We start from the raw sequence: 22,458 nt of genomic DNA, 5'->3' as shown, positions 1-22,458 counted from the left end.
CCTGTGTCCAGTTCTGGGGAAGGCAGGAGGAGGTGATCGGCGGCGGCGAGCCGGGCACGCAGCGATCAGCCTCCATCCCTCCCTCGCTGGTCCCCGGAGCGCTTCTCCAGCCCTTTCCTGCCACTGCGCCCTGGCGCGGTAATAAACCCTATGGGAAAGACGGCTCTGTTGCTGGAAGCTGCCCAGAGTGGTTTGGGATTGCGAAGCCCAGCCAGATGGACGGGGTATAAATAAATCATCATCATCATATTCATTTCTGCTGATATTTGTTTCTCATATGCTATTGTTTTAGGGTATTGTTGGGTGTTTTTTTTTAAAAAAAACAAACAAACAAGGGCAGATCAAGTGCGTCCAGCAGATTGAAAACGCAATATTTTCACATTTAAAGTACAGTACGTGATTCCCTCCCCCTCTGAAAGCAGCATGGGTACTGTAGTTTGTTAAGCTTCCTGGGAATTGTAGCTCTGGGAACTACAGTTCCCAGGATGTTCTGCGGGGAAACCATGTGCCGTGCAGGGCCATGTGATGAGCTGGGAGTCTATTGTTGCATTATCATAATTGTTTTATTGTGCCCTTCTCGGGGATCATTTATTTCTAATTATTACCATCAATAATTGATGGAAAATAAACATTTGAAAAACAATCCATTAATTGCAACGAAGGGTGCAGCCAGCCAGCATATATATTTTTTTAAAATAATTAAAATAGCGCATGAGCCTCTGAATCTCAGGGTGGTGTGTTTGAGCCCCACATGGGGCAAAAAAAATCCCCGCATTTCAGGGGGTCGGACTAGATGACCCTTGGTGTCCTCTTCCAAACCTACAATTCTATGAAGAACATCCAAGGACCTCCTTTCCTCAGCGCTTCGCCCCTCACACAACACCCCCGCGAGGTAGGCTTCGCAATTGAGGATCCGTTTCCCGCCGCCCGAAGTTCTTTCGGACTCCAACTCCCATCAGCCCCATCGGCGACTCCTATGGTCAGGGGTTGACGGGAGTCGTAGTCCGAAATGTCTGACGGGTTTCCACCCCCCCCCCCACGGGCTCCTCGTTCCCGGGGCGAGAGGTGGCGACTGCCCTCGCCGGAGGAGAGGGGATTTGAACCCGAGGCTCCCACCCCGGCGCCGCGCTCTCCTCATCGAGCCCACTAGGCCGAACGGCCTCCGAGGGCCCCTTCCCATTTGTTCCTAGCTCTATGGGACGTGAGGGAGCGTCACTTCCGGGAAGCCGTCGCCGCCGGAAGTCGCTGACCGCTGTTCTCGCGGAGCTCAGAAGCGCCTCTGGCTTCCTTCGCGCTTCCCCCCCACCCGGTGCGGACGCGAAGGAGACCCGTCCGGCGGCCCGTTGCCATGGTGTTCTACTTCACGTCCAACGGTAGGCGGCGCGGGGGGGGGGGTTGAGGGGGGAGGGGACGGCGCCGGCCACGCCCACCTTGTTCATTCCGCTCTCCATAGGGCCCGGGGGGGGGCTCCTCGCCTCGGTTTATTCGCCCTGTATCTACTTAATTATCACTATTATTATTATTTTATTGGCATCCCCCTTTTTCCTCAGAGGAGCTGGAGGGGGGAGCACGGAGGGGGGGTCCCCCCAGCGCACCATTTCATCCTCACAACAACCCCGCGAGGTAGTTCGAGGCTGCTGCTTTCCTTCAGGGGAGCTCAAGGGTCGCGCACATAGTAGTTCTACGCACACACAGTTTCTTTCTTTATTATTTTTCAAGGTACAAAAAGCATTGGGGGGGAGAGAGAATGATGATGATGATGATGATGATGGTGATTTATTTATTATTTATACTCCGCCCATCTGGCTGGGTTCCCCCAGCCACTGGGCGGCTTCCATTAAAATATTAAAATACAATAAAACATCAAACATTAAAAGCTTCCCTAAACAGGTGGCCACTCCCAGTCACCAGTCTAGCTGCCACATTTTGGATTACTGTAGTTTTGTTTTCCTGGTGACCTTCGAAGGTAGCCCCACGTAGAGCGCATGGCAGTAGTCCAAGCGGGAGATAACCAGAGCATTTACCACTCTGGCAAGACAGTCTGCGGGGCAGGTAGGGTCTCATCCTGCGGACCAGATGGAGCTGGTAGACAGCTGCCCTGGATACAGAATTAACCTGCGCCTCCATGGACAGCTGTGAGTCCAAAATGTCTCCCAGGCTGCACACCTGGTCATTCAGGGGCACAGTTACCCCATTCAGGACCAGGGTACCCCCCACACCATCCTGCCCCTGTCCCCCCAAAACAATACAGTACTTCTGTCTTGTCAGGATTCAACCTCAGTCCTGAGAACCAGAATATGTTTAAAGACTGTACATGCTATGGAGGGTTAGAAAGGTAGCTGGTCCATGGCATCATATCTGCCTTGATTCGTTTTTTTTAAAAAGACTCTGAAGGAAAATGTTTCGTAGATTTCAGGCAACCTTAGCTGTGGAGTTTTTCCTTTGGCTGCTTTCATTAGGAAACATACTTTGGGGCAGAGGAAGCGCTGACAAAGTATCCTGTCCGTAGCTCATTGTCAATTCAAAGTCTTTGGAGCTGATATGGACATCAGAATCCTGATCCACTTCCCTGAATGCTTCAGCTCCGGCCCCCTCTGGCAGCTTTGGGGCCACAACATTGAAGGCTTTTTTAAAAAAACCTTCCAAAGGCAAAAAAATCAAGGGTGGCATACCTAGTTAATCCCCCCCCCTCCATTTCATTCTTGCAACAGTCCTGTGCTGTAGGTTGTTAGAATTATTGGGGGTTCCCCCCCTCTTTGTCCTTGCCAAAGGTGTGAGACTGAAGAGGGGTTGCCTCTTCGCATTTTCACATCTGGACCACCTGAAAGAACTTCTGGGAGAACTTGTGGTCCTGGAACAGAGCTTCTGAACCTCTGAGCTAGAGCAGGACCTAGAGTGGATTGTGTTGTGGGTGGGATGCAAATAAGTTGGGGGGGAGCACTGTATGTCTGTGTGGGGTTTGATCCAAAACTTGCTCATTTTGTTTTCCTTTTCCATCCTCTCAGTTGTTCCTGGCGCTGCATACACAATTTACATGGGAAAAGATAAATATGAAAGTAAGTACAATACTCTGGATATGCCTGTCAAGATGGAATCGATTTTATGTATTTTGTGTTTGACCCCATTTTTATTTTAAAACAAACCTTCTGATAAGTTGTGCATCTTCAGTCAGAACTCATTGGCTCTTTGGTATGGCAGAAAACAAGCCTTTATCCGGATCAGTGGGGATTTCTTTGCCCAGCATTGTTTTAGAAAACAAAAACCGTTTTAGGATTAAACCCCTGACACTTTATGGTAGCTTGATACATGCTGCTCTCAAAACAGTGTCCAGGAGTAAAATTCATGGGAAACATAAGTACCTCTAGATACGCTGAAGTGAAAGGCAACTGCATTAACACTAATTTAATATAAAAACATGCAAAAAAGAAGAAGTCCGCCCTTAACGCAGCAACCATTAGAGGAGCCAGTGGATGGGAGTTTGCCTGCTTCCACATTTTCTCTGGCTTGCAGCCACTGTGTGTCCCCAAAATCTGCTCTGCAAGTGCTGGAAGGGAGGGAAACCGAGAATCCTGTTGCACAAGCATAATAATAATAATAATAATAATAATAATAATAATAATAATAATAATAATATATTATTATTATTTATACCCCGCCCATCTGGCCGGGTTCCCCCAGCCACTCTGGGCGGCTTCCAACAAAATATTAAAATACAGAAATCCATCAAACATTAAAAGCCTCCCTAAACAGGGCTGCCTTAAGATGCCTTCTAAAGGTCTGGTAATTGTTATTCTCTTTGACCTCTGGTGGGAGGGCATTCCACAGGGTGGGTGCCACAACCGAGAAGGCCCTCTGCCTGGTTCCCTGTAACTTGGCTTCTCGTAGCGAGGGAACTGCCAGAAGGCCTTGGAGCTGGATCTCAGTGTCCGGGCAAAATGATGGGGGAGGAGACGCTCCTTCAGGTATACTGGACCGAGGCCATTTAGGGCTTTAAAGGTCAGCACCAACACTTTGAATTGTGCTCGGAAACGTACTGGGAGCCAATGTAGGTCTTTCAGGACCGGTGTTAAGCATGCAGACATTGTTGGCGTTTGTCTGTCTTGAGAGACAATAGTGTGCCTCCAGGGGTGAAGTCAAACTGCTGCAATAGGAGCACCGAAATGACCTTCCTAGGGTGCTGGGCATTGTGCATGGAGGTCCTGGACTGCCCAGTTGAGAAGACTCCCCCCCCCCTCTGGCCTCACTGATGTGGTTCAAAGGAAAGCAGAGCAAGACATTTGGAACCAGCAGGAGCTGCTGGAAGGAGGCATTCAAGGTGCCATCCAACTGTCTTAGGGACTCCGCTCCGGATTTGTGTAGGGTTTACTCCTTAGCCTTTTCTCCTCCCGAAGATACCCCACGAGGCAGGAGAGGTTTAGGATCAAGAGCAGGGGTCCCCAGACTTACCCAGCTTTGGGCTGGTGCCTGCCATGCCGATCGCGGGGCGGGGGAGTGCGCGCCCGTGCGCATGCGCACACACACTTACTGGCGCGGTGGTGCGCTTCCAGGTCGGAAAAAGCGCCGTAAATCGTTTGTGTGCAAGCGTATGGGCCTCCCCCAACCCGGAAATGACCTCATACGCATGCCCATACGCATGCGCACAAACGATTTTTGGCGCTTTTTTCGACCTGGAAGAGCGCCGCTGCGCTGCATGCTGTAAGAGCAGGCGGCAGCAGCGGGTGGCGGGGGTCGTTGCGGGCCGGATTGGGAGGCAAATTGGGCCGCATCTGGCCTGCGGGCCGTAGTCTGGGGACCCCTGATCAAGAGCTTTTCTTCTCCTAGATGGGCTCCCTTCCCAGGTTGACAAGCCCCATCTGCCCCTCAGTTCCCTCTACAGCAGGCATCCCCAAACTGCGGCCCTCCAGATGTTTTGGCCTACAACTCCCATGATCCCTAGCTAACAGGACCAGTGGTTGGGGAAGATGGGAATTGTAGTCCAAAACATCTGGAGGGCCGAAGTTTGGGGATGCCTGCTCTACAGCATGTGCAGAAACTGGCTTCTTGACCCGCTATTGGGGATGGAACTAATAGAGTCAATTCTTGGGTGCCTCAGACTGCATTTCAGCAAAAGGCTGATGGCATAAACATGTTTATGTCATTTCTGTGTAAAACATTCCTCATTTGAGCATGTTCTTGCTTTTAGTGAACTTCCTAACATAGGACTGCGAACAAGTGCTTGATCCATGATCTCAGCCCCACTGAGATTGGGTGGGGAATTTTATCTTAAAATTGGAATCCAAGGAGGCCAGTCAGGCAATTCTGATGTATAAACTGGTATTTAGCTAAATGGTGTGTATCTCTATCCAGTTTTTGTTAAGAAGCAACAGCTTTGAAATACCGGTACTTTCTCAAAAGCAAGTCATCTTCTAGATTCTTTTTTTCTGATTAGTTTGTAGCCCAAAAGTTGCCTGATTTTCAAAAGAAAGGGAAAACAGTTTCTATTTACAGTACCTTGTTACAGACTATCCAATGTTATAATATTGAAATTGTGGAAGCAATTTTTTTGGGTAGGAGTTCAAGAAATTAATGAGCAGTTCCTTGAAATACATCAGCTGGTTGATTATTTTTGCACATGCAACTGTTAAAATTACTCTTTGATGGTCACCCATGACTTTTCAGAAACCAACATTATTTTTAATCCTAAGGAAAATGTTTTCCAGAATTGTTCTGTTGTTTGTGCTTGGTCCCTTTAAAATAACCTTTGAAATCTCCTCTGAATTTATGTCCTCTCTACCGTGTTTCTCCTAAAATAAGACGTGCCTCTAAAATAAGCCATGGCACGATCTTTTGAAGGCCAAAAAATGTAAGACATCCCCCCAAAATAAGACGTGTTGGGGGAGCCAGCGGGACGACCCAGAGCGAGCCGGCAAACGCAGCAGCGCGCGCTGCGCCGAGCCCCAGCACAGCAGGAGCCCCAGCACAGCGACGCGCGGAGCTCTGGCTGAACGGGCCCCAGGACCCGGCAGCGGGCGGCGCGCAAAGCCGCAGGACCCGGCAGCAGCCCCAGCCGCGCCGCGCTGCACTGCGTGAAGCCCAGGGACCCAGCAGCGGGTCCTGGGGCTTCGCGCGGCACGGCTGAGGCTGCTGGCTCCTGCCGGGTCCTGCGGCTTCGCGTGCCGCCCGCTGCCGGGTCCCTGGGCTTCACGTGGTGCGGCGCGGCTGGGGCTGCTGCCGGCTCCTGCGGCTTCGCGCGCCGCCCGCTGCCGGGTCCCTGGGCTTCACGCAGTGCGGTGCGGCGCGCGAAGCCGCAGGACTCGGCAGGAGCCGGCAGCAGTCCCAGCCGCGCCGCGTGAAGCCCAGGGACCCGGCAGCGGGCTCAGCGGGCGGCGCACGAAGCCGCAGCACCCGGCAGGAGCCGGCAGCAGCCCCAGCCACGCCGCGCCGTGCCGCGCCGCGCCGCGCCGCACCGCACCGCGTGAAGCCCAGGGACCCGGCAGCGGGCGGCGCGCGGCGCCACAGGAGCCAGCAGCAGCAGCCTCAGCCGCGCCGCACGAAGCCCCAGGACCAGGCAGCGGGCTCAACGGGCGGCGCGCGAAGCCACAGGACCCAGCAGCGGGCGGCGCGCAATGCTGCAGGACCCGGCAGGAGCCGGCAGCAGCCACAGCCGTGCCGCATGAAGCCCTGGGACCCAGCAGCAGGCTCAGCGGGCGGTGCAAGAAAGCCCCGTACCATACGTAACAATAAGACATCCCCCGAAAATAAGCCACAATGTATTTTTTTAAAAGAAAAATAAATATAAGACGTGTCTTATTTTAGGAGAAACACGGTACTACCAGGCAATTGTCCCAAATTGTGCTAATGTAAGAAGTCTTTCATAAGATTAAGTAGCAACCATCCGTCCCTTTTTGTTAAGGGTCACTTAAATCTTATGAGGTCATTTTCAGAGACATAAATATATTTAGTAATATTAATTACACAGGGCCTTTCCCTACTTACTTATATTTGCTGTACAGTGGTGGTTGTTTAGAGCACCTTTATTGAAATAAAACAGCTGCTTCTGAATTATTTCTGAGCTATTCTCCCAATATCTCTCTTGAAATCTGTTTGTGTTTTTAAACTGAAGAAACATTTAGCAGCACAATCTTGTGCACGTCTAACCAGATGAAGCCAAAGTATAAGAGGTTAGAACTCTATTGTCCCATGGTACTTAAACGTGTGTGTCTACATCACCTTTTTGAACTGCTAGTGCTGCATTAAGCGTTCAGCAATGCTACAGATCTGCTCGGATCCTGTTAGGAACTTCAGCATTCAAATTTTGCAGCATGGTTCAAACTGAAATAATGGTTCCTGTCTTGAAAGTTTAGCGCTGAATTCCGTTGTTTCCAGAGAGATCTTCCTATTTCACAGTTTGGTTTGTGACCCAATGGACTCAAGCGATAATCCCAAAGGTCCAGTTGTAACCTGACACTCAGGGAGGGCTGAATAATAATAATAATTATAATAATTTATTATTTATACCCCGCCCATCTGGCTGAGTCTCCCCAGCCACTCTGGGCGGCTCCCAATTGAATATTAACACAATACAGCATTAAATATTAAAAGCTTGCCTAAAGGGAATTATTTCTGCTCACTGCTTGGCTTGGTTTTTTCCTCGCAGATGAAGACCTAATAAAACATGGCTGGCCGGAAGATGTTTGGTAAGTACTGATCTGATCTGAGCCTCTCTTTATGCACTGGGGTGCAAGGTTTCAATAAGGTAGTAAGGACTCCCTGAGTAAGATTAGCAGACATGAAATAGGAGAAGATATGGATAAGGAACTGGTTAAGTAGCAAGAAGCAGAGAGTAGGAATAAATGGACAGTTTTCCAGGTGGAGGGATGCAGAAAGTGCAGTCTCCCAAGGATCAATATTGGGACCTTGGCTTTTTAACTTGTTCTTAAATGGTCCAGACTTAGGGGTGAGCAGTGAGGTGGCTGAGTTTGCTGGAATTGTTCAGGGTGGCTAAAACAAAAACAGATTAAGAAGAGTTCCAAAAGGACCCCTCTAAACTGAGCCAATGGGTGGTAATGACAAATGTAGTTTGGCAGTGACAGTTATTGTAGAGTTCGGTTCAGAAAAGCACACACACACACACACACACACACACACACGGTGAGGAAAGGTTACACAGCATTTGGGACTTCTTAGTTTAGAGAAAAGGCAAGCAAGAGGTGACATGAAATTTAAAAAATTGTGCATAGTGTGGAGAAACTGAATAGAGAATTTTTTTTCCTCATAACGTCAGAACTCGTTGACATAAAAAGAAAATGAATGTTGGAACTCCCAGGAAAGATAAAAAGAAAGTCCTTCTTCGTGCAGCACAGAGATGGACTATGGACGTTGCTCTGAGTCCTGCATGAGGCAGGGATGGCCACCAACCTGGGTGGCTTAAAAAGGATTAGACACATAATAATAATTTATTATTTATACCCCGCCCATCTGGCGGCTTCCAACAGAAAAATGAAATAAAATAATCTATTAAGCAATAAAAGCCTCCCTAAACAGGGCTGCCTTCAGATGTCTTCTTCATTCATGGAGCATAAGGCTATCCGTGACTATTAGCCAGGAGGGCTCTGCTCTGCCGCCACAATCAGAGGCAGCAATGCTTCAGAAAACAGTTGCTGGAATCCACAGGAGGGGAGAGTAATAGATCTAGGGAAGTAATAGTACCACTGTATTCTGCTCTGGTCAGACCTCACCTGGAGTACTGTGTCCAGTTCTGGGCACCACAGTTCAAGGAGGATACTGACAAGCTGGAACATGTCCAGAGGAGGGCAACCAAAATGGTCAAAGGCCTGGAAACGATGCCCTATGAGGAACGGCTTAGGGAGCTGGGTATGTTTAGCCTGGAGAAGAGAAGGTTAAGGGGTGATATGATAGCCATGTTCAAATATATTAAAGCAGTGTTCCTCAACCTTGGGCCTCCAGCTTTTTTGGGACTACAACTCCCATCATCCTTAGCTAGCAGGACCAGTGGCCGGGGATGATGGGAGTTGTAGTTCCAAAACAGCTGGAGGCCCAAGGTTGAGGAACACTGTATTAAAGGATGTCATATAGAGGAGGGAGAAAGGTTGTTTTCTGCTGCTCCAGAGAAGCGGACACGGAGCAATGGATTCAAACTACAAGAAAGAAGATTCCACCTAAACCTTAGGAAGAACTTCCTGACAGTAAGAGCTGTTCGACAGTGGAATTTGCTGCCAAGAAGTGTGGCGGAGTCTCCTTCTTTGGAGGTCTTTAAGCAGAGGCTTGACAGCCATATGTCAAGAATGCTTTGATGGTGTTTCCTGCTTGGCAGGGGGTTGGACTGGATGGCCCTTGTGGTCTCTTCCAACTCTATGATTCTATGATTCTATGAGTGATGGTGCTCTTGTGTTCGGATCCTGCTTGCGGGTTTACCGTTGGGGCATCTGGTCAACCACTGTGAGAACAGGAGGCTGGACTGGATAGGTCATTGGCCTGATCCAGCAGGTGATCTTCTTTTGTACTTGTGATGGTCATTTAGTCTGTGAAATGAATCACGCTCCTTAGTAAAGCTGACAGCAAAATAACATTTTAGAGCGCTTCCAGCACTGCACTGCATTGTATAAGACTGGAGGTGGGATCCTATTTTTACATTTTACTCTAAATGCAAAGAAACGCCCCCCCCCTGCTTATCATGCCCCTCCCCCAGTATATCAGGGGCCAGAACCTTGATTTGATAGCTTCCCACAATACAGGTGTATGCAGCAGCTTTCAATAATTCAAGATTGTCTTGTTCTGCCCCCCCCCCCCCGCATCCCAAAAAGCTTCCAGTGATAATTTCCCAACATCCAGTTGTGATGTTTGTTGTCCTGCCAAATGTTTTGTACTACTGGAGTATCCTTCCTTATATTTTCTCTTTAATCTGAGTCCAGCTGGCTCCAGGCCTTTCCATGTCTACTTTGCTATCTTTTTGGCATTTTTATTTCTGTAATCACTTGGTAGCTTTGTAATTTTTATCTGCTGTCTCTTATTACATTTGCTAATGTTGCTGTTTTATTCTGTTAGACTTTAACGAATAGATAACTCTACAGTCCCCTGGGATCTGTTTAGATAATGGCAGCACAGAAATGTTGTAAACAAAGGAGTGGGTGTTGAATGATCAGGTTCCTGGCAAACAAATGCACTTCTGCCTTGGCACAGAAAGTGGTGCCTAGGTTACACCCAAAGGCAGCGAGGATCCAAAGGATTTAACATGATAATCTTTTTGCACTTCAGTAGATCCACCAACAGATTTTACACAAGCCATTTTGTATATTAAGCAAAGCAAATGCAACATAATTCATTCTCTCTCCCCCCCCACCATTAACCCCCAAAAGGTTGCTGTGCTTTTTATTTTGGTTTATTTCAAATATGAAGAATGAAATGAGCCGTTAAAGCAATGACTACAGTGAATAATGTAATCAATGACAGTACAGTCATACCTCACGTTACGTCCGCTTCAAGTTGCGTGTTTTCGTCTTGCGTCCCGCGGCAACCCAGAAGTACCGGAATGGGTTAGTTCCAGGTTTCGCCGCTCGCATGAGCGCAGAAGCGCTAAACTGCGCTTCGTGCATGTGCAAAAGTGCCAAATTGCACCGCACGCCTGCGCAGACACAGCACTATGAGTTGCGGGCTTTACACGTTACGGATGGGCCTCTGGAATGGATCCCGTCTGTAACACGAGGTACCACTGTAGTTGAACAGACAGCAGGTGAGGGCAGATTATGAAACAGAAACTAGGAGCTGCTGCATGTTCCCTCTTGTAGATGCTGCCTCTTTGAGCCACAGTGGAGAGGGGCTTGTGGACCAGTCAGAAGGATGGACTGGTCAGCTTCATCCTTCAGGGTGACTGGTTGAAGGTGTCTGATGTGTTTGGAACGTTTTTAGGGCCCATGTCTTGCTGAGCAATAAGGCAGATTACCCAGGTTTGTTGATATTTCTTAGCCATTGGAAGCTAGTGGAAATGCAAGCTTCAGAATGGGATGATTCATAGACTGGCTCTATTCCTTGGTGGGGGAAATGGCTATAGAGGTTTTTGTAAAGCAAGGTAACACTGCACCCTTCGGACAATGCTGGAGAAGGTCCCTGTTTCAATCCCTAGCGGCATCTCCAAGATAGGGCTAGGAAGGTCCCCTTCCTGAAACCCCGGAGAGCTTCTGCCAGTCAGTGCAGACAGTACGGAGCTGAGTAGACCAATGACCTGACTCTGTATAAGGCAGCTTCCCATGTTCCTGTTGGCCATCATGGCCAGGGCTGGTAGGAGTTGGGAGTCGGACAACATCTTCACGTTCCTCACCTGGTTCTAAAGCTCCACATAAGAACCTAAGCAGGGCTTGCTGGATCAGGCCAGTAGCCCATCCAGTCCAGCATCCTGTTCTCACAGTGGCCGATCAGATGCCCCAATGAGAAACCCACCAGCAGGATTCCAGCACAAGAGCCCTCTCCCCTCCCGTGGTTTCCAGCTGTTGTTATTCAGAAGCATTGCTGCTCAGACTGTGAACCCGCTCTTCCTCCATGATGTGTGAGCAAGTTCTATGGTTTTACTATGCGCAGGCCTAGTCTCATTCATCTCGCATTGTTGGCCTTTGGATCACTAGAGGGAGCACTTGGCTCAGAGGGAATTGGCGCTGTTTGAGCAGCTGTTTCCTCCAGCCTTTCAATTTCCTCTTCAGGCCATTACATACTTTTGCAGAGATGTGAGCGTGATAAGCCGTAAAAATTCCTTCCCCCGCTATCAAGTATGCATGCTTCAAGATGCTGATAGCCAGGTGGCCACCAGCCTCTTGGAGTGGTACGTAGGGCAACATTTCTTTTGGGTTGAATCATCTCACTCAAATCTCTGCTGTATTGTGTGTAGGTTCCATGTGGACAAGCTCTCCTCTGCCCATGTGTACCTCCGGCTGCACAAGGTAAACAGCCTTGCTCTGCTTCTTGCCCTCTGTGGTGGTTCTTACTCAGCCAAGGGGTGGGGAGGGAGGGCCACTTGTCCACTTTGGGGGCTGCAGCCATCGCCCCCTCCTCTCAGGGCCTGTCAGCCTCCCCCAAGCTAATGCACCAGCTGCTGAAAACTATCATGTTTGAAAGAGGTCCTCTGATATATGCTTGCAACACTCTGCAGGTTTTGTCGGAGTTGATCAAGGCCATTTTATTATAAAGCCTATAAAATATTCTGCATAAAAGGAAGAGCCCCTGTGACTGGCTTTCTTCAACATCTTGTAGTCTCTGAAAGCCAAATTCACTGATTTTTGTGGACTATGTCGGATGCATCTACTCTGCAAAGTTTTATTCCGTAATTCTCTTAGCATTTAAAGTGCTGCAAAACTATTCAGGTTGCTTCCGACTAAGTTCTCCTGAGATGAGAGCAGACCCGTTGGAATCTCTGGGTTTTGATGGGTCTACTCTGACTAATTTGGTGGTTAGCTTTGCGGGAACAGACTAATTGCAATGGCCCCGTGCTTGCAGTTCGGTCGCAGGGAGCCCTCACTCTGCCTGCAGAGTCCGCTTCCTTCCCAGCATGCCTTTTGTCTTCTCCTCCTCCGCATGAGCTGCTCACTCCCGACCTTGCTTCCTTTCAGGGGCAGACGATGGATGACATCCCAAGGGAGGTTTTGATAGATTGCGCCCACCTGGTGAAAGCCAACAGCATTCAAGGTAAGGCGTTGCTGTTCTGCAGCATGCCCTGGCCTGGAGAAACCAGCAAGGATTCAGAGAGGAATCCTGGGTGGAGAATGAGGCCTTTGGGGGCAGCTGGAGCCAGTTGACACTGCTCTGGTGGTGTGGCTTCTCCCACCTGTTGTCGTGCAAGGGGCAGGCATCACAGGAGCTGCTTAAGACATCCTCCCTCCCCTCCTTTGCCAGCCCAGTCAACAACCAACTCTCTGACGGAACATTTCTGGAGAGGTGACCAGTCTCTTGGGGAACAGCTGCTGACATTGCATTGTTGCCAACCTAAAGGACTCTTATTCTTTACTAGTGTATTTCAGCCCGTTCAATAACGGGCGCTAGAACATCCCGGGGTTCAGAGAAGTGCTTGCGCAGCGCTTCTCCGAACCCTGGGTCGGGTGGGGGGAGGGAGAAGCAATCCGATCCTCTGCTTCTCCCTTCCCCCCACCTGACAGAGCCAAATGCCGGCTCTGTTGGGCAGGGGGAGGGAGAAGCCGAAGACCGATCGGATCTTCTGCTTCTCCCCCCCCCCACCCGACAGAGCCAGCAACCCCGCAGCGGGGGCTTTTTGCCGTTTGCCTTCCCCCCAGGGGGAGGCAAACGGCGAAAACCCCCACCACGCCATACTTCGGCTCCGGGACTGGCTTGGCGGTGGCAGGAAGAAGGGGAGGAATGCCTCCCCTTTTCCCCGCCGCCGCCAAGCCAGTCCCACAGCCGAATTGCCCGCTGCCGCTTCGACTTCCTCGGCTACGGCAAGCAGGCAGACAGTTCGCCTGCTTGCCTTCGCCGAGGAAGCGCTGTCCCATGCCGGCGGTGCGTGGCAAGGCGACGGGGGGGGGGAGTGCTTCTCTCCCCCGCCGCCTCGCAGCGCACCTCCAGCATGAGACGGGGCTTCGGAGCGGCGGTTGGCGGTTGTCTCTGCCTCCAATCCCTGTGTCCCTGGGACACATGCGCAGTAACCCAGGGACACACATAATCTGGACACAGAGACACAGGGACTTTATTATATAGGATTCGTTTATATTTATTACATTTGTATCCCACCATTTTCCTCCTAGGAGCTCAGGGTGGTGCACCAGGCTCTCCCCCTTTCCTCAGTTTAATCCCCAAAACACCCCTCTAAGGTAGGTTAGGCTCATGAGAGGCAGTGTCTGGCCCCCAAGGTCACCCAGCGAGCCTCATGGCCAAGTGGGAATTTGAACCCTGATCTCTCCCAGGACCCAGTCCAACACTAACCACTATACACCATGCTGGCTTACCGAGTCTTACGAAGAGTTGTTAGGAAATATGGTTGAAAGTGGGTGTGCGGGAGAGAAGAATCAGCTTGGTGAACAGAACGGCCCCTCTTTGTTCTTCTAGGCTGCAAAATGAATAATGTCAACATTGTGTACACTTCATGGGCCAACTTAAAGAAGACGGCAGAAATGGACGTGGGGCAGATCGGGTTTCATCGCCAGAAGGATGTAAGTGTCTTGCCCCTGCTCCCATCTTCTCAGACACCCACCTCCTGGCTCCAAGGAAATAGAGGGAGCTTTGCCGCATGGATGGGTAAAGTGAGGAAGGAGTGGGTGGGAGTTCCTGCTGCCATTCTTCAGGCATCACAGCACCCTTTGGCTTCCCTCCCACTGAGGTCACTGTTTGTGCGGTGCATGGATTGCTGGTGGGGGTGGTTTGCAGGGGGGAACTGCGTTCGCGCTGCCAAGCTGTGCGTTATGCAGCAACCATTTATGATTTCATGTGAGAAGCCACAAAGGTTAAGTAAGGCTTGAAGCGGACAGTGGCTGTACGCTACTCTCCTTTGTGTGTGTGTGCACGCCTGCCTCTATCCGCACTTACTTTAAAGCCACCAACTTAGATGGCTTTAAAAGAGGATGAGACAAATTCCTGGAGGGGGAGAGGGCAAATGATGGCTACTAGCCAGGATGGCGAGGCTCTGCCTCCACAGTTTGAGGCCGCAGTGCTTCCAAAGGCCAGTTTCTTGGGGGGGGGAGAGGGCTCTTGCTTGTAGGTTTCCCCTAATGGTTGGGCCACTGTGAGAACAGGATGCTGGACCAAGATGGGCCCTTGCCCTGATCCAGCACGCTCATATTAGGTTCTTAACTTGCTTAGCATTCTAATATTCTGACCTGGTGGCCCCTTCTGCTAGTTCCTACGTTCAGATCAGTTCAAAGTGCTGCAGGCTCACTTCATTTATGTGAAATAAAAAAATTCCTTCAGTAGCACCTTAAAGACCAACTAAGTTTTTATTTTGGCATGAGCTTTCGTGTGCATGCACACTTCTTCAGATACACTTGAAACAGAAGTGTCAGACCCTTATATATATACAGAGGGTGGTGGGGGTGGGTGGGAATGGGTGATGGGCGGATGGGAGTGGTAAACCTGTAGATGGCTGTTAACGACTGCTGATGGCTGCAATTAGTCCTGGGGTGGGGAGCAAGGGCTGAGGTGCTAAAGAAAGCTTGATCATGCATAATGAGATAAGAATCTGATGTCTTTATTCATCCCAGGTGGCTCCATGGTTTTAAGCTTGGTAATGAGTTCCAATTCAGCAACTTCTCTTTCCACTCTCTTTCATTTATGTGATTTGTTTTGGTTGCAGCCTTTCTGTTAGGAAAGTGTGCCAAAGCTCTTTGGGTAATGGAAGTATGGTCCAGCTGAGGCAGAGACGCGTGTAGGCGGGGTCAAGATCCATGTTTGCAGGACAGACTGATGAAGCCCCACCTGCATCACCTTTAGCTGGGAAGGGCTGAGTCTCCACTGCTTCATTTTCAGAGGGGCTGTGCAGGGCTCTTGGAGATGACCACAGGGATTGAGCTGGGTGCTTTCTTGTCATCACCTCGGAATGTGCTTGTGTGTTGGGCCTTAAGATGCCTCAATACACTTTTGGTCCACCACCACCCCCCAAATTAAAAAAAAAAAAACCTTAGAAAATGAGTTTGGGAACATAAGAAGCGCCTGGTGTCCCATTGAGTCCAGCATCCTGTTCTCACAGTGGCCAACCAGATGCCCCCTTGGGAAACCTGCAAGCAGGATTCAAGCCCAAGAGCAACTCTTCTCTGCTGAGATTTCCAGCAGCCTTGAACTTGGAGACAAAGCATAGCCATCATGGCTAGCAGCCATTGATAGGCCTCTCCTCCAGGAATTTGTCTACTCCTCTTTCAAAGCCTGTTGGGAAGAGACTCTGGCCAGAGCTCCCAGGCTGGGCCAAATGGGCCAATGCCTCCACTTGTTTACAAGGCGCCTTGCAAAGTTCATGCTTCTCCCATGTTCAGCATTGCCCTTGCAAACCTGGGGCCTAAAAGCACATCACCTCCCTCCCCACTTTTTGTGTGTGGAAAGTTAAGCCTGGAATTCAAAGGAAAGCCACCAGCCAGAGGCAGACCTGTAAAACACAGCCAGTGGCCTATAATTGGGGATGAGAAACCCCATTTTCTCCTTCTCCTTCAAGTTCCTGAGCTACTCCAAGCAGCGGAACATTTCAGAGGTGCATTTTTTGATTTCAACACTTAACATGGGCCTGTGACTTGTTGATGCGTTTCATCCCTCTCCTCTCCTGTGCGTGAGACTTCCCCACAGGGTCGCTCGGGCTTGAAGCCCTGGCGATGTGGCCAGGATTGAGGGATAGCAAGGGGAGGTGGGAAGTGGTGATGGCCTCCAAGAGGGGATGGATGCAGTGAACCAGGCAGCCTGGCCTCCTGGGGGTGTGCTTTGGCCGTTGCGCAGACTTCCTGTGTTACTCTGGGCGAGTGGTGTAATCTCTTGAGCCTGGAAGAAAGAAGCCTTTCCAATGACATCAGAAGGATTGAATCAGATACTGGAGGCCCTGTAGCATGGGATTAATTTTTTTAAAAAATGTATTTTTAAGCAAATGAAGGCAGGAAGTTGCTGACTTAATGTTTTGAACTAGTGACATGATGGAAGGGCAGAGTCGTGTCTGACAGCTGTTCAAAACAACCTCAGTTCTTAATAATTAGAAGTGGAAGTGTGACAATGGCAACCTTCTGCTTGGTCCTGGCAGGAGCCGCAGCAGCATCTGGCCTCATTCCCTCCTTAGAGATGTGAAGGAGAGCAGGGCCCTGTGCTTTCCCTCCTGTGTTTACTTCATGGGGGTGGGAAAGGTGAGGTTTCTCGGGGATGCTGTGTCTTCCTGCTTGACTGTGATTCAGTTGCCGTTTGTGCTGTCCAGGGAAGGTGGGTGCAGGTCTCCCAAATGCCGATCGCCGTTCTTTTCTGTCCCCCAGGTGAAGATTGTCACGGTGGAGAAGAGGGTGAATGAGATCCTGAACCGGCTGGAGAAGACCAAAGTGGAGCGCTTCCCGGACCTGGCTGCTGAGAAGGAATCCCGCGACCGGGAGGAGAGGAACGAGAAGAAAGCCCAGATCCAGGAGATGAAGCGGAAAGAGAAGGAGGAGGTGAAGAAGAAGAAAGAGATGGAAGAGCTCAGGTGAGCAAGTCAATGAGCCCCTTTTGGGAAGTCGAGTTGGGCCCGTCCCAGTTGAATGGGGTGTGTGGGTGGGTGTAGGGAAAAAAGCAGAAAACAAAGGCAGCCGGCCTGCTTTCCTGAGCAACAGGGCTAGGCTCAGATTTGTCTTCCCTTTCTAGGTGAATTCAAACATAACTGTTAAATAACCGTGATATTATGCCACGATTTAGGACCTGCCTCCATTGGCTCTGCGGGCCAGCAATGTGTTGCGCTGAGAGGCTCTCCGAGCAGCGGGAGCGATGCCTCTTGGCCTTGCTGCAGACATAGGCAAGCAGCTTTCTGGCAGGGGGTTGTGGGGGGCGGGAGAGGCACAACCCCACCCCCATGACAATGGTTGGTTCCTTGGCCAGTGTTTCTCTTGCCAGCCCTTCCTCGTTGGTGCTGGCCAATGGCATAAGCATGCGAGTGCCCCACTAGGGTGCTTTCAAGCAGGCCGGGATTGGCCCATGCACCCTGCCTCCTGCCTGCTAGGCTTTGGTTGCAGTTCCCTGCCTCCTGGGCTCCTCTTCCTTGGCTGTGTCAGGAAACAGTGGTGTTTGGGCTGCCTGGGTTTGACTTTGGCCAAGGTCCAGAGATGACCGAGGGTGTGTGGGTCTCTATGTGCGACTTCTGTGGTTTTTTTTAAAAAAGGTTGGTTGCAGCAGCCCTTTGAGCCTCATGGGGTGCCGATCCGGGGGGTCCCTTCACCTTTGCAGGTGGGAGGCTGACCGTCAGTTGTGGGAAATGGAATTCTTTTGGATTCCAGCTTTTCTGATCTTGCAAGCTCTTGAAGGAACTATTAGAGCAACAGTGGGAATGCTGCAGCCTGTGGGCCAAATTAGGCCCTGGAGGGATAATAATTTGGCCCCGTTTTCACCCAAACCGTGCCCACAGCATAGGTGCTGTCATGTGTAGGGCAAGTAAAAACGTGTCTGCAAAGGAGAAATCAGGAGCCTTGAAAACGTGGTTGTTCCTCGGCAAGTCATCCTTGCTGTAAGCGCCAGTCTGTTGGCTGATGCTTAAAGTAAGCCCCTCGGGGGTCACCTGCTTTCATATGGGATCCTTGTTTGTGGGCTACGTAAGACTTGTGAGTGCCCCTCTGCTCCTTTCCTTTTGAAATTGGCTTACCTGATTTCAGGTGATAGGCAGGTGGCTCATAAGCACAGAAGGAGAGCCTGGTGGATCAGGCCAGTGGCTCATCTGGCCCAGCATCCTGTTCTCCCAGCGGCTGGCCAGATTCCCCCAAGGGAAGCCTGCAAGCAGGACCCAAGCCCAAGATCCTTTTCTGCCCCTGTGGCTGCCAGCGACTGGCACTCAGAAGCATCGCTGCCTCCGAGCCCTTTGGAAGCGGAGCAGAGCCGTCCTGGCTAGTCACAGTCCTGCCAACCAGATTCTGTTCCCCACCCCTGCATTAGAGGGCCAAAGGGATCTCCGTACTCTTTTGCCAGCCAGGTTTTCTCTAGCTGAGCAATGTCTGAATGCACTGTTGCCTTTTTTTTGCAGGAGTTACTCTTCCTTAATGAAGGCGGAAAACATGTCCTCCAACCAGGTATGTCCAGGGTGCTTCTCGCGAGGAGCCTGTTGCCCTAGTGAGCAGCAGGCTGGATGGGCGGGGTGGCCAGCTCCTTTCAGTTCCACCGCTGACGTTCGCCTTTGCTGAGCAAAATCCCTGGGTAGAGAGAGCAAGCTGGGTTGGGCTGGATGGCCTTTGAGTGCCCTTCCAGCTTGATGATTCTACAGTTCATGCTTTCCCCTTGCAGGCTTCCTCAGCTGGGGAAAGTCCGCACCCTTATTATGCAAGGGCGCTGCCAGTGCCTCTCCAGTACCTCTTGGTCAAGCTGGGCAGCAAGAGCCCTGTGAAAAGAGGGGCACTCCCACCACTCCTCTTTTTCCCTGGTGGGACGTGGGTGGCGCTGCGGTCTAAACCACTGAGCCTCTTGGGCTTGCTGATCGGAAGGTCGGCGGTTCAAATCCCCACGACGGGGTGAGCTCCCGTTGCTCTGTCCCAGCTCCTGCCAACTTAGCAGTTCAAAAGCATGCCAGTTCGAGTAGATAAATAGGTACCGCTGCGGCGGGAAGGTAAACGGCGTTTCCATGCACTCTGGTCTCCGTCACGGTGTTCTGTTGCGCCAGAAGCAGTTTAGTCCTGCTGGCCACATCACCTGGAAAAGCTGTCTGTGGTCAAACGCCAGCTCCCTTGGCCTGAAAGCGAGATGAGTGCTGCATCCCATAGTCGCCTTTGACTGGACTTAACTGTCCAGGGGTCCTTTACCTTTGCCTTTTGTTTCTCTCCTTTGGGGCCCTTTCTCCCTGTTCATAAGTGGGCCTTTTCGGTAGAAGCACCCACCTTACAGAATGCCCTCCCATCAGATGTCAAGGAGATAAATAACTTGTACTGTACAACTTTTAGAAGACATTTGATGGTAGCCCTGTTTAGGGAAGTTTTTAATGTTTGATGTTTTATTAGATTTTTATATTTATTGGATGCCACCCAGAGTGGCTGGAGCTACCAGTTGGGCAGGGTAATAAAAAAAAAATTATTAGTGTAATTATTATTATAACTTTAAGCCAATCTTAGCTCGAGAGTGGAGCATAAAGAAAAAATTAATTGGACTGCCTTGTGGCTTCCCCATGCCTCCCTTTTGAAAAAACGTTGAAAGGAGTCTTGCATTTATCCACTGTGCCGTTGCTTTTGTCTCTAGACTCAAAAAGCTAGATGGGCCCAGCAAGAATTTAGCCTCTGGGTGGGAGACAAGCGGCCCCTGGCTGTGCCCAGGAGGCAGAAGAGGCTTCCCAGCCAGAAAGTGAACTCCAGACTCATTTGCCTGTAAGGGTTGGAGTGATGTGACTAGAATGAGCAGGCAGTAAGGACTTAATCCTGTGAACTCCCTGTGCCCAGCTGCTTCACATTGCTTAGCTGTGGAACTCCCTCCCACAGGAGGCAGTGATGGCCACCAATTTGGATGACTCCAAAAGAGGATTAGACAAGTTCATGGGGGGGGGGGGCTTTCGATGGCACTCATCTTTCAGTGATGATCAGGTAGATGCGGACCCAGTGAGGGAGAATTAAGTCTGGGATGCAGCCTGAGAGTTGCCCAAAGCCCTGCAAAGCCTGCCTGCCCTTAAAACATCCTTTTCTGTCCTCTCCTCCCGCAGGACGGCAACGACTCAGATGAATTCATGTAAAGCAAGGCACCCTCCTCTTGGACAATGAAGATGGACCTGAGCTCTTTGCTGTCGGTGCCAAAAATAAGCAAGCAAACTCGGGAGTCTCTGCGCCCGTTTCATCATTCTGGCTGGCGTCTGGGAGGAGGTGGGCGGCTCTCCTTCCTGGACTGAGCATCCCGGCAGGTGCTCTGTGGCTGCCACCTTCCAATTCCAGAGCCGCTCAGAGGCGTGCACCTTTCCAGGGGAACTTGGGGAGGTGGTGGCGGCTGTGGCTTTTCATGCCCGAAGCCTCCTGAGGACCTTTGAATCGGAGTCTGTGACCTGTTGGGGACGTCTTCATTTCACAGTGTTTGGGTTTAGGGTATTTTTTTTTTAAAGTGATGGGTTTGTGGTCCCCCTCCTCCCTTTGGGCGAGTGCAACTGTGTCAAGAGTCTGGTTCTCTCTTTAAACTCTGTAGGAATCTGCTCAGCGCAGCTGCATCGCCTGTGCTGTAAAACGCTTGCCTGGATCTCGAGAGCATCACTCATTTGAGCAGTCATGTAACCGGGGGGGGGGGGGGAGGGATGGGACAGGACTTCCATTCCGGGGCCCCACAAAGCTCACTGCCCCTGTTCAAGCAAAACTGGACTTCCATGTGATCTCTGTGCAGCCCACTAGTGCCCTGAGTGAGGCTGGCTGTCGGATCATCCCAGGTTCTCTGGTGGCAGAATTGCACCTCTCCACCCTCGGCTACCAGCAGTTCCCGTGTGAGGGACTCCTTGCTTGCTTCTCTTCTGTCTGTTCCCCTAGTAGTAGCAGCTGCTCAGGAAAAGCTCTCCTTTGACGGATCCCTCCATAACAAACTTTAACCGCCCCTTTTTTCAGTCTTTTTTTTTTAAAAAAAAGGCTGGCAACGAGATTCTCCCTCAGTATGCTCTCTTTCTGCAGTTAGGCAATCTGTTGGTTTCTCTGTGTCTTTTCCACGCCCCCGCCTGCGTTTTGGCTTTTTCTCTCCTCCACTTCTCATCCTCAGCGTCTCCTTTGCAAAGCTTGGGGTTGCAGAGGGGGTGTCCCTCCGGCCAGCAGGGCTCACAGCTGTATGGTTCGCCTCAGTGGGGAAGCTTGCAAGATGCAGTCCTTGAAATTTCTCAAGCAGGGGCATCACAGGTCCTCTCTGACGTTTTTCAAAGCGGAGAAGCAGCTGCTTTTTAAGACCAGACAGGGAAGCCTCAGATTGTGGGGGTTGAGTTCCCAGTTCCTCCAACAGCATCGGTGAGAGTGCAGAAGAGCACAGGACAGCCCTTGTCCCCTCCAGAGGCTCGAAGTTCCTACCACAAGACCTGACTCCCAGGCTTCCCAGAAAACGCCTTTCACGTTGCCCTGGGGTCAGGACCAACCATATGCTCCTGCTACCCCATCAGGGACCTTAGATGAAGAAGCGCCAACCTCAGCCTAGGCCAGCTCTCCCCAACATGATGCCCTCTTGATGTTTTGGATTATGGTTCTAGTCAAGCGGCCATGCTGGGTGGACTTTGTGGGCCAAACGTTTGGGGGCGTCAGGTTGGGGAGAGTCTGGCCTAGGGCTTCCCCTAACACCTCCATCATGTCTACAGATCAGCGCTCTGCCTGTCCTCAAGAACGACTCTAGAGGAGGTTAAGTGCGTATGTCTGAACCTTCACACGTGTGCAGTCTGCATGAGAGGCTCAGCATGCCCTTCTGTGAGAAATGGGATCTTTGGCGCAGAGTTAACACACATTGCTTGAATGTGTGCCTGTTGCTGCAACCCTGATGCCTAATAAAAAAAACTTGCACACCAAGAGCTAATGGACGAGTGATTGGTTTATTTGCAAGGAAAAGGTAGTGTGCATGCTACAATCCATTGTGTAATTTATAGTGCAAAGATAGATGCAGGCGGCAGTTTTAATGCTCGTCCATTCACATTCCTGGCTTAAAGGTAACAGATCCCGGAGTTCCAAGAAACAGAAAGTGAGCATAACATTCATAAGAACCACAGAAAAGCTTGCTGGGTCAGGCCAAAGGGAGCCCAGCATCCTGTTCTCACAGTGACCAACCAGATGCCTGTGGGGAACCCAAAAGCAGGATCTGAGCCCCAAAACCCCCTCCTGTCCTGTGGCTTCTAGCAACTGGTACCCAGAAGCACCACAG

The 22,458-nt window shown here is 50.7% G+C and overlaps 1 protein-coding gene across 1 annotated transcript; it reads left to right on the top strand.

The window, feature by feature from the left end:
* Window positions 1–1,244: 1,244 nt before the first annotated feature.
* CCDC25 (coiled-coil domain containing 25) lies at window positions 1,245–22,116 on the top strand. Its single transcript, XM_060273209.2, has 9 exons — window positions 1,245–1,373; window positions 3,006–3,056; window positions 7,637–7,676; window positions 11,876–11,927; window positions 12,594–12,669; window positions 14,041–14,144; window positions 16,923–17,125; window positions 18,647–18,692; window positions 20,300–22,116. Exons 1-9 carry the CDS (start codon window positions 1,349–1,351, stop codon window positions 20,327–20,329), a joined length of 627 nt encoding a protein of 208 aa, XP_060129192.1. The 5' UTR covers window positions 1,245–1,348; the 3' UTR covers window positions 20,330–22,116.
* The last annotated feature ends 342 nt before the right edge of the window (window positions 22,117–22,458 follow it).

The sequence above is a fragment of the Zootoca vivipara genome, chromosome 3 (genome assembly GCF_965207765.1).
Source record: "Zootoca vivipara chromosome 3, rZooViv2.hap1.1, whole genome shotgun sequence".
NCBI lineage: Eukaryota > Metazoa > Chordata > Lepidosauria > Squamata > Lacertidae > Zootoca > Zootoca vivipara.
This window is presented reverse-complemented; position numbering and strand designations above follow the sequence as displayed.